At 39.6% G+C, this 13,043-nt stretch overlaps 1 protein-coding gene across 9 annotated transcripts in view; it reads left to right on the top strand.

The window, feature by feature from the left end:
• Positions 1–13,043, top strand: part of TESK2 (testis associated actin remodelling kinase 2) — a 142,677-nt gene that overhangs the window by 24,823 nt on the left and 104,811 nt on the right. For all 9 annotated transcript variants that reach the window (XM_060404989.1, XM_060404864.1, XM_060405023.1 and 6 more), the window contains exon 2: positions 12,729–13,040. In XM_060404989.1, the coding sequence (XP_060260972.1) occupies positions 12,819–13,040 (222 nt within the window). In that variant the 5' untranslated portion in view covers positions 12,729–12,818. The remainder of the gene's footprint in view (positions 1–12,728; positions 13,041–13,043) is intronic.

The raw sequence follows: 13,043 nt of genomic DNA, 5'->3' as shown, positions 1-13,043 counted from the left end.
TTATGGCTAAATTAAGATTTATTAGGTTAAATTGAAAGCTATTTGTAACTTGGTTGGTTTCATTTATTAAAATGTGGTCATTCAGTATGTTGGCCAGGGGAGCAGAAGGCATGGTTTGGAGGTTTTCCCATGTTCAGCACTTCTCCAAAATGGATTAATAAAGTTCTTACTCCCATAAGGGGACTGTACTTTTTCTTACTCACCTCCCTCAACTGTCTAGTAATTAGTATTGCTTTAGCATATAATAAGGGCTCTACAACTAAATATCAGTGTTTTTCATGAGTGTTTTTATATTTTGAGTGTGTGGATTTGAATAAGGAAAGCTATCCAAAAATTCTCCCAGTGCTTTTGAGTTTTTAGCTTAAAATATAAATGCTCCTTGGACCAAGAACTACAGTTGAACTGTTGCAGAATAGAAGTTTGAGAATTGTGAGACTTGGCTTGCACATTGGGATGCTATTTATTTGCCAAATTATTGTCAGTTGTTTTGGCCAGAGCATATGGCATAGCTGTTGTATTGGAAAACAAAACAAAACAAACTTAAAATTCTTTTTTTATTAGAAAAGTTAAATATAGAAAAAAGTACAATATAATATCACCCAGTATTAACAAATATTAGTTAGTGAAAACTGTGGAAAATTGTTAAAGAGATGGGAATATCAGATTACCTTACCTGCCTCCTGAGAAACATGTATGCAGGTCAGGAAGCAACAGTCAGAACTGGACATGGGACAACAGACTGGTTGAAAATTGGGAAAGGAGTACGACAAGGCTGTATATTGTCACCCTGCTCTTTTAACTTATATGTAGAGTACATCATGTGAAATGCCAGGCTGGATGAGTCACAAGCTGGAATTAAGACTGCCGGGAGAAATATCAACACCCTCAGATATGCAGGTGATAACCACTCTGATGGCAGAAAATGAAAGGAAACTAAAGAGCCTGTTGATGAGGGTGAAAGAGGAGAGTGAAAAAACTGGCTTAAAACTCAACATTAAAAAAACTAATATCATAGCAGCCAATCCCATCAGATCATGGCAAATAGAAGAGGGAAAAGTGGGAAGCAGTGACTTTATTTTCTTGGACTCTAAAATCACTGAGGACGGTGACAGTAGCCATGAAATTAAAAGACATTTGCTCTTTGAAAGGAAAGCTGTGACAAACTTAGTGTATTAAAAAGCAGAGACATCACTGTGCCAACAAAGGTGCATATAGTCAAAGCTATGTTTTTTTCCATGTATGGATGTGAGACATGGACCATAAAGAAGGCTAAGTGCCAGAGAATTGATGGTTTTGAATTGTGCTGGCGAAGACTCTTGAGAGTCCTTTGGACAGAAAAGAGATCAAACCAGTCAATCCTAAAGGAAATCAACCCTAAATATTCACTGGAAGGACTGATGGTGAAGTTGAAAGGTCCAATACTTTGGCCACCTGATGCGAAGAACTAACTCATTAGAAAAGACTCTGATGCCAGGAAGGATTGAAGGCAGGAGGAGATGGGGACGACAGAGGATGAGATAGTTGTATGGCGTCACTGACTCCATGGACATGATTGAGCAAGCTCCGGGAGTTGGTGATGGACAGGGAAGCTTGGCATGCTGCAGTTCTTAGGGTCCCAAAGAGTTGGACACGACTGAGCAACTGAACTGAACTGACTCAATGGATATGACTTTAAGCAAACTCCAGGAGATAGTGAAGGACAAGGAAGCCTTGAGCGCTGCAATATATGGGAAGTTGCAAAGAGTCAGATACAACTTAGCGACTGAACAACAATAACAGCAAGTTAGTGAAAAAATAATAAAGTTAGCAAACATATTTGTTCTGATATTTTAATAAAAATGAACAAAACATTATTGCTATAATACAAGTCTCCTTTTTTCCTTTCCTTATTTCATTTTTCTTCTTTGCCACCAAGGCAACTACTACAATGAATTTAGTGACTGGCTTTCTACTTCTTGCTTTTAGACATTTACTATAAATATGTACCTTTAAATAATAATTTAAAGAAGAACTATACAAAAAAACATCTTAATGACCCGGATAACATGATGGATGGTATGGTCACTTAACTAGAGCCAGGCATCCTGGAATATGAAGTCAAAGGGACCTTAAGAAGCATCACTAGGAACAAAGCTAGTGAAGGTGATGGAATTCTAGTTGAGCTATTTCAAATCCTAAAAGATGATGCTGTGAAAGTGCTGCACTCAATATGCCAGCAAGTTTGGAAAACTCAGCAGTGGCCGCAAGACTGGAAAAGGTCAGTTTTCATTCCAGTCCTAAAGATGGTCACTGCTTAAGAATGTTCAAACTACTGCACAATTGTACTCATTTCACATGCTAGCAAGGTCATGCTCAGAATCCTCCTAACTAGGCTTCAGTAGTCTGTGAACTGAGAACTTTGAGATATACAAGCTGGATTTAGAAAAAGAGGAAGCAGAAACCAAATTGCCAACATCTGTTGGATCATAGAAAAAGCAAGAGAGTTCCAGAAAAACATCTACTTCTGCCTCATTGACTACACCAAAGCCTTTGACTGTGTGGATCACTGTGGAAAATTCTGGAAGAGATGGGAACACCAGACCACCTTACCTGCTTCTTGAGAAATCTGTATGCAGGTCAAGAAGCAACAGTTAGAAGATAATATGAAACAAGACTGGTTCAAAATTGGGAGAGGAGTGCTTCAAGGCTGTATATTATTACCCTGTTTATTTAACTTATATGCAGAGTACATCATGCAGAATGCTGGGCTGGGTGAAGCGCAGCTGGAATCAAGATTGCTGAGAGAAATATCAGTAACTTCAGATATGCAGATAACACCACCCTCATGGCAGAAAGCGAAGAGGAACTAAAGAGGCTCTTGGTGAAAGTGAAAGAGGAGAGTGAAAATGCTGGCTTAAAACTCAACATTCAGAAAATGAAGATGATGGCATCTAGTCTCATCACTTCATGGCATATAGATGGGGAAACAATGGAAACAATGAAAGAGTTAATTTTCTTGGGCTCCAAAATCACTGCAGATGGTGACTGCAGCCATGAAATAAAAAAGACGCTTGTTCCTTGGAAGAAAAGCTATGACCAACCTAGACAGCATATTAAGAAGCAGAGATGTTACTTTGCCGACAGTAGTCAGTCTAGTCAAAGCTATGGTTTTTCCAGTAGTCATGTGTGGATGTGAGAGTTGGACCATAAAGAAGGCTGAACACCGAAGAATTGATGCTTTTGAACTGTGGTGTTGGAGAAGACTCTTGAGAGTCCCCTGGACTGCAAAGAGGTCAAACCAGTCCATCCTAAAGGAGATCAGTCCTGAATATTCACTGGAAGGATGGATGCTGAAGCTCCAATACTTGGGCTACCTGATTGGAAGCACTGACTTATTAGAAAAGACCCTGATGCTGGGAAAGATTGAAGGCAGGAGGAGAAGGGGGTGAAAGAGGATGAGATGGTTGGATGTCATCACCGACTCAATGGACATGAGTTTTAGCAAGCTCCAGGAGGTGGTGAAGGACAGGGAAGCCTGGCATGCTGTGGTCCATGGGGTTACAAAAAGTCGGACTGGACTGAGCGGCTCAACAGCAACAAAATAATAATTATAGTAACCAATGGGCTTGAATGCTTACTACTTGCCAGACACTGTTCATTTAACCAATAACCTTATGGTGACTGTAATGAATTAATACATAGAAAATGTTACAGGAAGTATAAAGTGAAAGTGTTAGTTGCTCAGTCATGTTAGACTTTGAGACCCCATCGAGTAGCCCACCAGGCTCCTCTATCCATGGAATTCTCCAGGTGAGAATACTGGAGTGGGTAGCCGTTCCCTTCTCCAGAGGATTTTTCCGACCCGGGCATCAAACCGAGTCTTCTGCACTACAGACAGATTCTTTACCATCTGAGCCACCGGAGAAGTCCATATAATGCAGGTACTAGTTTATTTCCATTTTGTAAATTATGTAGAGGTTTTAAAATAACTTGGCTGGGTTCTTATAGCTGCAAGCTACAGATCGAGGATTTGAAGCCAGGTTTGTCTGGAGGCTATACCTTTAATCATGTATACCTTTGCAGAAGGAAATGGCAACCCACTCCAGTATTTTTGCCTAGAAAATTCCATGGACAGAGGAGCCTGGTGAGCTACAGTTCATGGGATTGCAAAGAGTCAGACAAGACTGAACACACATACATAAACCAAGCCCCGTTTCCCACTCCCCGCCCTGCTTGTCTACTTTTATTCCTGATTAGACTCTTAGCCTCTGCAGGGACTACTTTTGGAACCTCATCCTCAGGTTCCTTAGGTCCCCTCCAGCAGGGAGCCCTCGGAGTCTGCTTTGGAGGTGTTGCTGGTGCCTGCTTGGGAACCTGGATGCCTCTGCTTTACGGCGCTCTCCTGGCAGGTCACAGGGAAGCAGCAGGTGGCCATGCGCTCCATTTGTTCCCTGAGCTGGCTCCCGTGTGATTACTACCTCTTCTCCATGTCACCTTCAGTGTGGAAGCCTCCTTGGCCCTTCCTCTAAGCTGAGGTTCACCTCTCTGAAAAAGAAGCTTGGGAATTGCTGAACTATGTTGATCTCTGCAAAAGCAAGGTGCATTTTCTCCTGAGGTCTGTGGCAGTCAACTCCCAAATGAAGCAAGTGTGTACCTTTAAGCAATCCTGCTTCTCTATAAATATATGTTATTTTGTATGTATTTAAAAATTAATTATTTTGGCCGTATCAGGTCTTGGTTGTGGCATGCCGGCTTCTCTCTAGCTGTGGTGTGAGAACTCTGGAGTATGTGGGCTCTCTAGTTGTGGTTCACTGGCTGAGTAGTTGAGGCATTCAGGCTTAGTCTAATAATTTTTATTTATTTATTTAATTTATTTGCTTTTGACTGTGCTGGGTCTTTGCTGCAACCCGGGCCTTTGTCTAATTGCCGCAAGTGGGGGCCACTTTCTGGTTTCCGTTCGTGGGCTTCTCACTGTGGCGGCCTCTCTTACTGCAAAGCAGGGGCTCCAGGGGTGTGGGCCTTAGTAGATGCTGCCAGCGGCACATCAGCTGTGGCTCCCAGGCTCCAGAGCACGGGCTTAACAGTTGGCCCAGGCCCAGCTGCTCTGTTGGAGAAGGCAATGGCACCCCACTCCAGTACTCTTGCCTGGAAACTCCCATGGACGAAGGAGCCTGGTAGGCTGCAGTCCATGGGGTCGCTGAGAGTTTATATGTAAACATATAAATAAACATATATGTAAAACTGGATCACTTTTGCTATACACCTAAAAGCAATACATTTTAAGTTAACTAAGCGTCAATTAAAAGAAATAGTTTAAAAAATAAAATAGGGTAAAAAAAGCAATATTGAGTGGAAGTGGAAAGAAGCAAGTTGTAGTTCACGGTATCATTAAAACTGAACTGAAAACAATTTTTAAGAAGTTACCCCCCAAATTATAGGACTATCCCTATAGAATGATACCATTTTCATTTTTTAATGTATTTTTAAAATATACAAGGGGGCTTCCAGTCGTGTCCAACTCTGTGCGACCCCATAGATGGCAGCCCACCAGGCTCCTCCATCCCTGGGATTCTCCAGGCAAGGAGACTGGAGTGGGTTGCCATTTCCTTCTCCAATGCATGAAAGTGAAAAGTGAAAGTGAAGTCACTTAGTCATGTCCAACTTTTAGCGACCCCACGGACTGCAGCCTACCAGGCTCCTCCATCCACGGGATTTTCCAGGCAAGAGTACTGGAGTGGGGTGCCACTGCCTTCTCCGCTTACTCTATATAGGAGGTCCTTATTAGTTCTCTATTTTATATATAGTAGTGTGCATATATCAATCCACATCTCCCAATTTTCCCTCTCACCCTCTCCCCTCTAGTAACCATAAGTTTGTTTTCTATATTTATGACTCTGTTTCTGTTTTGTAAAAAAGTTCCTTTATACCCTTTTTTAAAATTGCACATTATACCACATCATCTTTATCCATTGATCTGTTGAAGGCCTTAGATTGCTTCCATGTCTTGGCTATTGTAAATAGTGCTGCAATGAACATTGGGGTATATATATCTTTTTTTCTTTAAAAAAATTATTGAAGTATAACTGATTTACGAAGGCAATGGCACCCCACTCCAGTACTCTTGCCTGGAAGATCCCATGGACAGGGGAGCTCAGTAGGCTGCATGTGGTCCATGGGGTCGCTAGGAGTCAGACAGGACTGAGTGACTTCCCTTTCGCTTTTCACTTTCATGCATTGGAGAAGGAAATGGCAACCCACTCCAGTATTCTTGCCTGGAGAATCCCAGGGATGGGGGAGCCTGGTGGGCTGCCATCTATGGGGTCGCACAGAGTCAGACACGACTGACGCGACTTAGCAGCAGCTGATTTACAGTATTGTGTTAGTTTCAGGAATATAGCACAGTGATTCCATTATACATGTATATATCTCTATTCTGTTTTGGAATCTTTCCCCTTATATGTTATTACAAAGTGTTGAATATAAGTTCCCTGTGCTATACAATAGGCCCTATTGATTATCTGTTTTATATATCGCAGTGTATATCTGTTAATCCCAAGCTCTTAATTTATCCTTTCCCACCTTTCCCCTTTGATAATCATAAATTTGTTTTCTATATCTGTGTGTCTATTCTGTTTTATAAATAAGTTCATTTGTATCTTTCTCTCTTTTTTTTTAGATTCCACATATAAGTGATATCATATTTGTCTTTGTCTGGCTTGCTTCAGTTTGCGTGATATCTCCAGGTGCATCCATTTGCTGCAGATGGCATTCTTTCTTTTTTATGGCTAATACTTCTTTGTGTGTGTGTGTACATATGCTACATTTTCTTTATCCATCCCTCTGTCAGTGAACATTTAGGTTACTTCCATGTCTTGGCTATTATAAATAGTCTTTTAATGAACGTTGGGGTGCGTATATCTTTTCAAAGTATAATTTTTTCTGGATTCAGGAGTGGGATTACAGGATCATATGGTAGTTCTGTATTTAGTTTTTAAAGTAGCCTCCATACTGTTCTCCATAGTGGTTCTACCAATTTGTATTCCCACCAACAGGGCAGGGAAGGGTTCCCCTTTCTCCATATCCTCTCCAGCATTTATTGTTTGTAGATATTTTGATGATGCCCATTCTGATTGGTGTGAGGTGATATCTCATTGTAGTTTTGATTTGCATTTCTCAAATAGTGATGTTGAGCATTTTTTCATGTGCTGTTGGCCATCTGTATGTCTTCTTTGGAGAAATGTCTATTTAGGTCTTCTGCCCACTTTTTGACTGAGTTTTTCTTTTTTTCGCTATTGAGTTGGATGAATTGTTTATATATTTTGGAGATTAATTTCTTGTCAGTTGCTTTGTTTTGAAAATATTTTCTTCCATTCTGTATTTTTCTAAAGTTTCTTTTTCTTTTCCATCTCTGTCTAAATTGTAATCGGCCTGGCCGCCTTCTGCACTCAAGTCCTGATTTTCTTTTCTATGCAGATGACTAGCTGAACTTTTAACTCTCTTAGTGGGAAAAACACTGAACTAAGTAATAATGAAATGGAGAAAGCCTGAGCTTTGGTGCTAGGTGGACCTTGATTACAGTGCTGATTCTACTAGCTGTTTTTCCTTAGACAAGTTACTTTAACTCCTGAGCCTACATTTCTTTTTCTGTAACTTGGGGAAAATCCTCAAAAAAATCCTCAAAATACGCCTACTTGGTGGTATATTTTGAGGATTAAATGAGAAAATGCTTGTGAAATTCTTGATGGTTTTTTAAAAAAAGGTTTTTTATAAGCTATTAATATTCTCCTTCCTTGCTATAGAGGATCTTCAACTCTTAGTGCACATTAGAATTTCTGGGAAACTTGGTAAAATTTCCAGGCCTCACTCCAAGAGTGAGTAGTAGGTCAAGGTTGAGACCTAGGAATCTGAGTTTTAAACAAAATCCTTGGGTAATTTTGAAGCAGATGGTCAACTTTTAGAGATGCGCTATCCTTGATTCCATGTCTAGCTTTGGTAGTAAATAACTTAGAGCTGTGGGCACATAATTTCCAGTTTCTGGTCCTTGTGTTTATTCAAGTATAAAATGAACTTTATGGTCTCTCTTGGCTGTAAAATTTTAAAAATGTTGATCTTATAATGTTAAATTTTTGAACTGGTGATCTGTTGCCACTTCTTGGCAGAAGTTCAGTAGAGGTACTTTAGGAACTTGGATTATGCTTCTTTCTATGAAGACTGGTGAAACTAGCTTAAGCAAAAGTAATTAAAAGATATGGGGATAGCTTGTGAAACCTTAACTGCCAGGATGCAGTTAGGCCTCAGGAATCAGGAACTAGATAGAACACATTAGGAAAATCAAGAAGTTCTTGCTGTCTCTTTTTTTCTTTACAAATTGGCCTCAGTCCCTTGGCTTTTTGTGCCTTCAAGGCTGCATGGTAGAAAATAGACATGGACAACATCTCCTGAGTTTACATTGCTTTCATTTTAGAAAGCAGCCAGACTGAGGCTGGAATATCTTAATTCCAATTCCAAATTGCCAGGAAAGGAAATGCGATTGGTCCATATTGGGTAGAAGGCCACCAGCTTTCACTACATCAGGGGCATACTATAAGGATGATCTTGTGAGCCCTGCCACTAATTCTCCATGATTGGAGGTTGGTAGAGGTAGTCTGAGTTAGGTATTCATAACATTTACAAAAGCATTTCACTAATTGTAGGATCACAATGTAGTATTTTGCATAGGAGTCATAATTGATTCTTTTTAAAATGTTTTTTTCAATACTAATTTAATTTTTATTATATTGGAATATAGTTGATTAATAATGTTGTGTTAGTTTCGGGTGTACAGCAAAGTGATTCAGTTATACATATATGTGTGTATGGTTTCTCAAATTCTTTTCCTGTTTAGGGAATTACAGAGTATTCTGTGCTATACAGTATGTCCTTATTGGTTATCTATTTTATTTTTTTATTTTTTAAATTTTAAAATCTTTAATTCTTACATGCGTTCCCAAACATGAACCCCCTCCCACCTCCCTCCCCACAACATCTCTCTGGGTCATCCCCAGGCACCATCCCCAAGCATGCTGCACCCTGCGTCAGACGTAGACTGGCGATTCAATTCTTACATGATAGTATACATGTTAGAATTCCCATTCTCCCAAATCATCCCACCTCTCCCTCTCCCTCTGAGTCCAAAAGTCCGTTATATACATCTGTGTCTTTTTTCCTGTCTTGCATACAGGGTCGTCATTGCCATCTTCCTAAATTCCATATATATGTGTTAGTATACTGTATTGGTATTTTTCTTTCTGGCTTACTTCACTCTGTATAATTGGCTCCAGTTTCATCCATCTCATCAGAACTGATTCAAATGAATTCTTTTTAACGGCTGAGTAATACTCCATTGTGTATATCTACCACAGCTTTCTTATCCATTCATCTGCTGATGGACATCTAGGTTGTTTCCATGTCCTGGCTATTATAAACAGTGCTGCGATGAACATTGGGGTACATGTGTCTCTTTCAATTCTGGTTTCCTCGGTGTGTATGCCCAGCAGTGGGATTGCTGGGTCATAAGGTAGTTCTATTTGCAATTTTTAAGGAATCTCCACACTGTTCTCCGAAGTGGCTCTACTAGTTTGCATTCCCACCAACAGTGTAGGAGGGTTCCCTTTTCTCCACACCCTCTCCAGCATTTATTGCTTGCAGATTTTTGGATCGCAGCCATTCTGACTGGTGTGAAGTGGTACCTCATTGTGGTTTTGATTTGCATTTCTCTAATAATGAGTGATGTTGAGCATCTTTTCATGTGTTTGTTAGCCATCCGTATGTCTTCTTTGGAGAAATGTCTATTTAGTTCTTTGGCCCATTTTTTGATTGGGTCGTTTATTTTTCTGGAATTGAGCTGTATAAGTTGCTTGTATATTTTTGAGATTAGTTGTTTGTCAGTTGCTTCATTTGCTATTATTTTCTCCCATTCCGAAGGCTGTCTTTTCACCTTGCTTATATTTTCCTTTGTTGTGCAGAAGCTTTTAATTTTAATTAGATCCCATTTGTTTATTTTTGCTTTTATTTCCAGAATTCTGGGAGGTGGATCATAGAGGATCCTGCTGTGATTTATGTCTGAGAGTGTTTTGCCTATGTTCTCCTCTAGGAGTTTTGGTTATCTATTTTAAACATAGCTGTGTGTACATGTCAATCCCAAATTCTCAATCTATCCCTCCCCCTCCCCCTTCTCCTCTGATAACCATAAGTTCATTGTCTGAGAGTCTGTTTCTATTTTGTAAATAAGTTTGTTTATATCATATATTTTTTAGATTCTGCATATAAGAGATACCACATGAAATTTGTCTTTTCTGTCTGATTTCACTTAGTATGATACCTCGAAGTCCATCCATGTTGCTGCAAATAGCACTGAGTTCAGTTCAGTTCAGTTGCTCAGTCGTGTCCGACTCTTTGCAACCCCATGAACCGCAGCATGCCAGGCCTCCCTGTTCATTACCAACTCCCGGAGTCCACCCAAACCCATGTCCCTTGAGTTGATGATGCCATCCAACCATCTCATCCTCTGTCGTCCCCTTCTCCTCCTGCCCTCAATCTTTCCCAGCATCAGGATCTTTTCCAATGAATCAACTCTTTGCATCAGGTGGCCAAAGTATTGGAGTTTGAGCTTCAACGTTAGTCCTTCCAGTGAACATCTAGGACTGATCTCTAGGATGGACTGGTTGGATCTCCTTGCAGTCCAAGGGACTCTCAAGAGTCTTCTCCAACACCACAGTTCAAAAGCATCAATTCTTTGGTGCTCAGCTTTCTTTATAGTCCAACTCTCACATCCATACATGACCACTGGAAAAACCATCGCTTTGACTAGACGGACCTTTGTTGGCAAAGTAATGTCTCTGCTTTTTAATATGCTGTCTAGGTTGGTCCTAACTATTTCATTCTTTTTAGTTGCTGAGTAATATTCCATTGTATATATGTACCACATCTTTATCCATTCATCTGTCAGTGGACATTTAGGTTGCTTCCATGTCTTGGCTACTGTAAATGGCACTGAAATGAACATTAGGGTGCATGTATCCTTTCGAACCATGGTTTTCTCAGGTTCGAGAAAAATCCCAGGAATGGAATTGTTGGATCATATGGTAGCTGTATTTTTAGTTTCTTGAGGAACCTCCATACTGTTCTGTATAGTGACTGTACCATTTCCACAAACAGTACAGGAGAGTTCCCTTCTTTCTACACCCTGTCCAGTATTTATCTGACTGGTGTGAGGTGATACATATATATATATATATTTTTAAAATTTATTTATTTTTGACTGTGCTGAGTCTTTGTTGCTGCACAGGTTTTCTCTAGTTGCAGCAGGCAGGGTCTGTTCTCTAGCTGCAGTGCAAGGGCTTCTCATTGTGGTGGCTTCACTTGTGGAACATGGGTTCTAGGGCACTTGGGCTTCATTAGTTGCAGCGCATGGACTCAGTAGTTGCGGCTCCCAGACTCCAGAACACAGGCTCAGTAGTTGTAGCGAACAGCTTTTAGTTGCTCCACAGCATGTGAGATCTTCGTGGATCAGGGTTCAAACCCATGTCTCCTGCATTGGCAGGCAGATTCTTTACCATTGAGCCACAAGGGAAGCCTGATATCATGTAGCTTTGATTTGCATTTCTCTAATAAGTAGCAGTGCTGAGCATCTTTTCATGTGCTTTTTGGCCATCTGTATGTCTTTGGAGAAATGTCTGTCTAGATCTTCTGTTGATTTTTTTTTTTTTTTTTTGAGCTGTATGAGCTGTTGTAAATTTTGGGGATTAATCACTTAGTCATTGCATTGTTGGCAAATATTTTCTTCCGTTTTGTAGGTTGTCTTTTTTTTTTTATGGTGTCCTTTGCTGTTTAAAAGCTTTTGAGTTTCACTTGGTCCCATTTGTTTATTTCCATTATTCTAGGAAATTGATTGAAAAAGTAATTCTGTAATTTATGTCAAGTGTTCTGCCTATATTTTCCTCTAAGAGTTTTATAAGTGCTGGGAAAGCTGGACAGCTACATGTAAGAAAATTAAATTAAAACATTCTTTAACACCAAACACAAAACTAAACTCAAAATGGATTAATTAAACCTAAATATAATTGATTCTTGTGGGAAAAAGTAGTAGAGACGGACTAAAAGAAAAAGTGGGCTTTTGTTTTTATTGTTCATCAGGTACCAGAATGGTAGAGCCTTCTGTGGTCATTTCTGCTAGACTGGGTTGTTTAATCAAGAGTGGCTTTTTAAATTGCCTTTGGATATAGTTTTTTTCTTTTAAAATTATATAATTTTAAAATGTAAAATATTTATCACCCTTGTTTTATATATTTGAACTTGACTTTTTCAAATGAAGAGAAAATTATGTGAGACTGTGAAGGGCATTGGCAAGAGTACAAGTGTTTGAATCAGACAGTCTGGCATTTTAGTGTTATCTCTGTCATTTAGTGACTGTATGATTATTTGACCTCTCTGCAAAATAAGCATTATAATCTTTGTATCATGGGTTACTTGAGAATCAAATGACATAACATATGTACAACTCTCATACTGTTTCCTAGATAGTAGGTGCTCAATAAATCATGGCTATATCATTGTTTTTTGAAGGTAAAGGCATAAGGTGTTTTTTAGGTCTGAAAATCAGTAACTAGACTATAAGAGAGGCAGTACTTTTACATTAATATTATACTGTATGCATGTGTTTAATTTTTATTAATGTTTTTAATGAAATATTATTTTGATCTCTTGTTTAGTGTCAAGCCAGAAGAGAAGTAAAACTCAACAAAAACTTATTATGTATGGAATTCATTCTTAAAAGAAGAAACAAGTGATTATTGAAGACTATGGATCGGAGCAAACGGAATTCAATTGCAGGATTTCCTCCACGTGTGGAGCGTCTTGAGGATTTTGAAGGAGGTAGTGGAGGGGATGGGAACATGACCCAAGTGGGAAGAATTTGGCCCTCCTCATATCGAGCTCTTATAAGTGCCTTTTCCAGACTGACACGTTTAGATGACTTCACCTGTGAAAAAATAGGGTCTGGCTTCTTCTCTGAAGTGTTCAAGGTG

The sequence above is a fragment of the Ovis aries genome, chromosome 1 (assembly GCF_016772045.2).
Source record: "Ovis aries strain OAR_USU_Benz2616 breed Rambouillet chromosome 1, ARS-UI_Ramb_v3.0, whole genome shotgun sequence".
Taxonomy (NCBI): domain Eukaryota; kingdom Metazoa; phylum Chordata; class Mammalia; order Artiodactyla; family Bovidae; genus Ovis; species Ovis aries.
The sequence above is the reverse complement of the archived record's forward strand: the minus strand, read 5'-3'. Positions and strand labels throughout refer to the sequence as shown.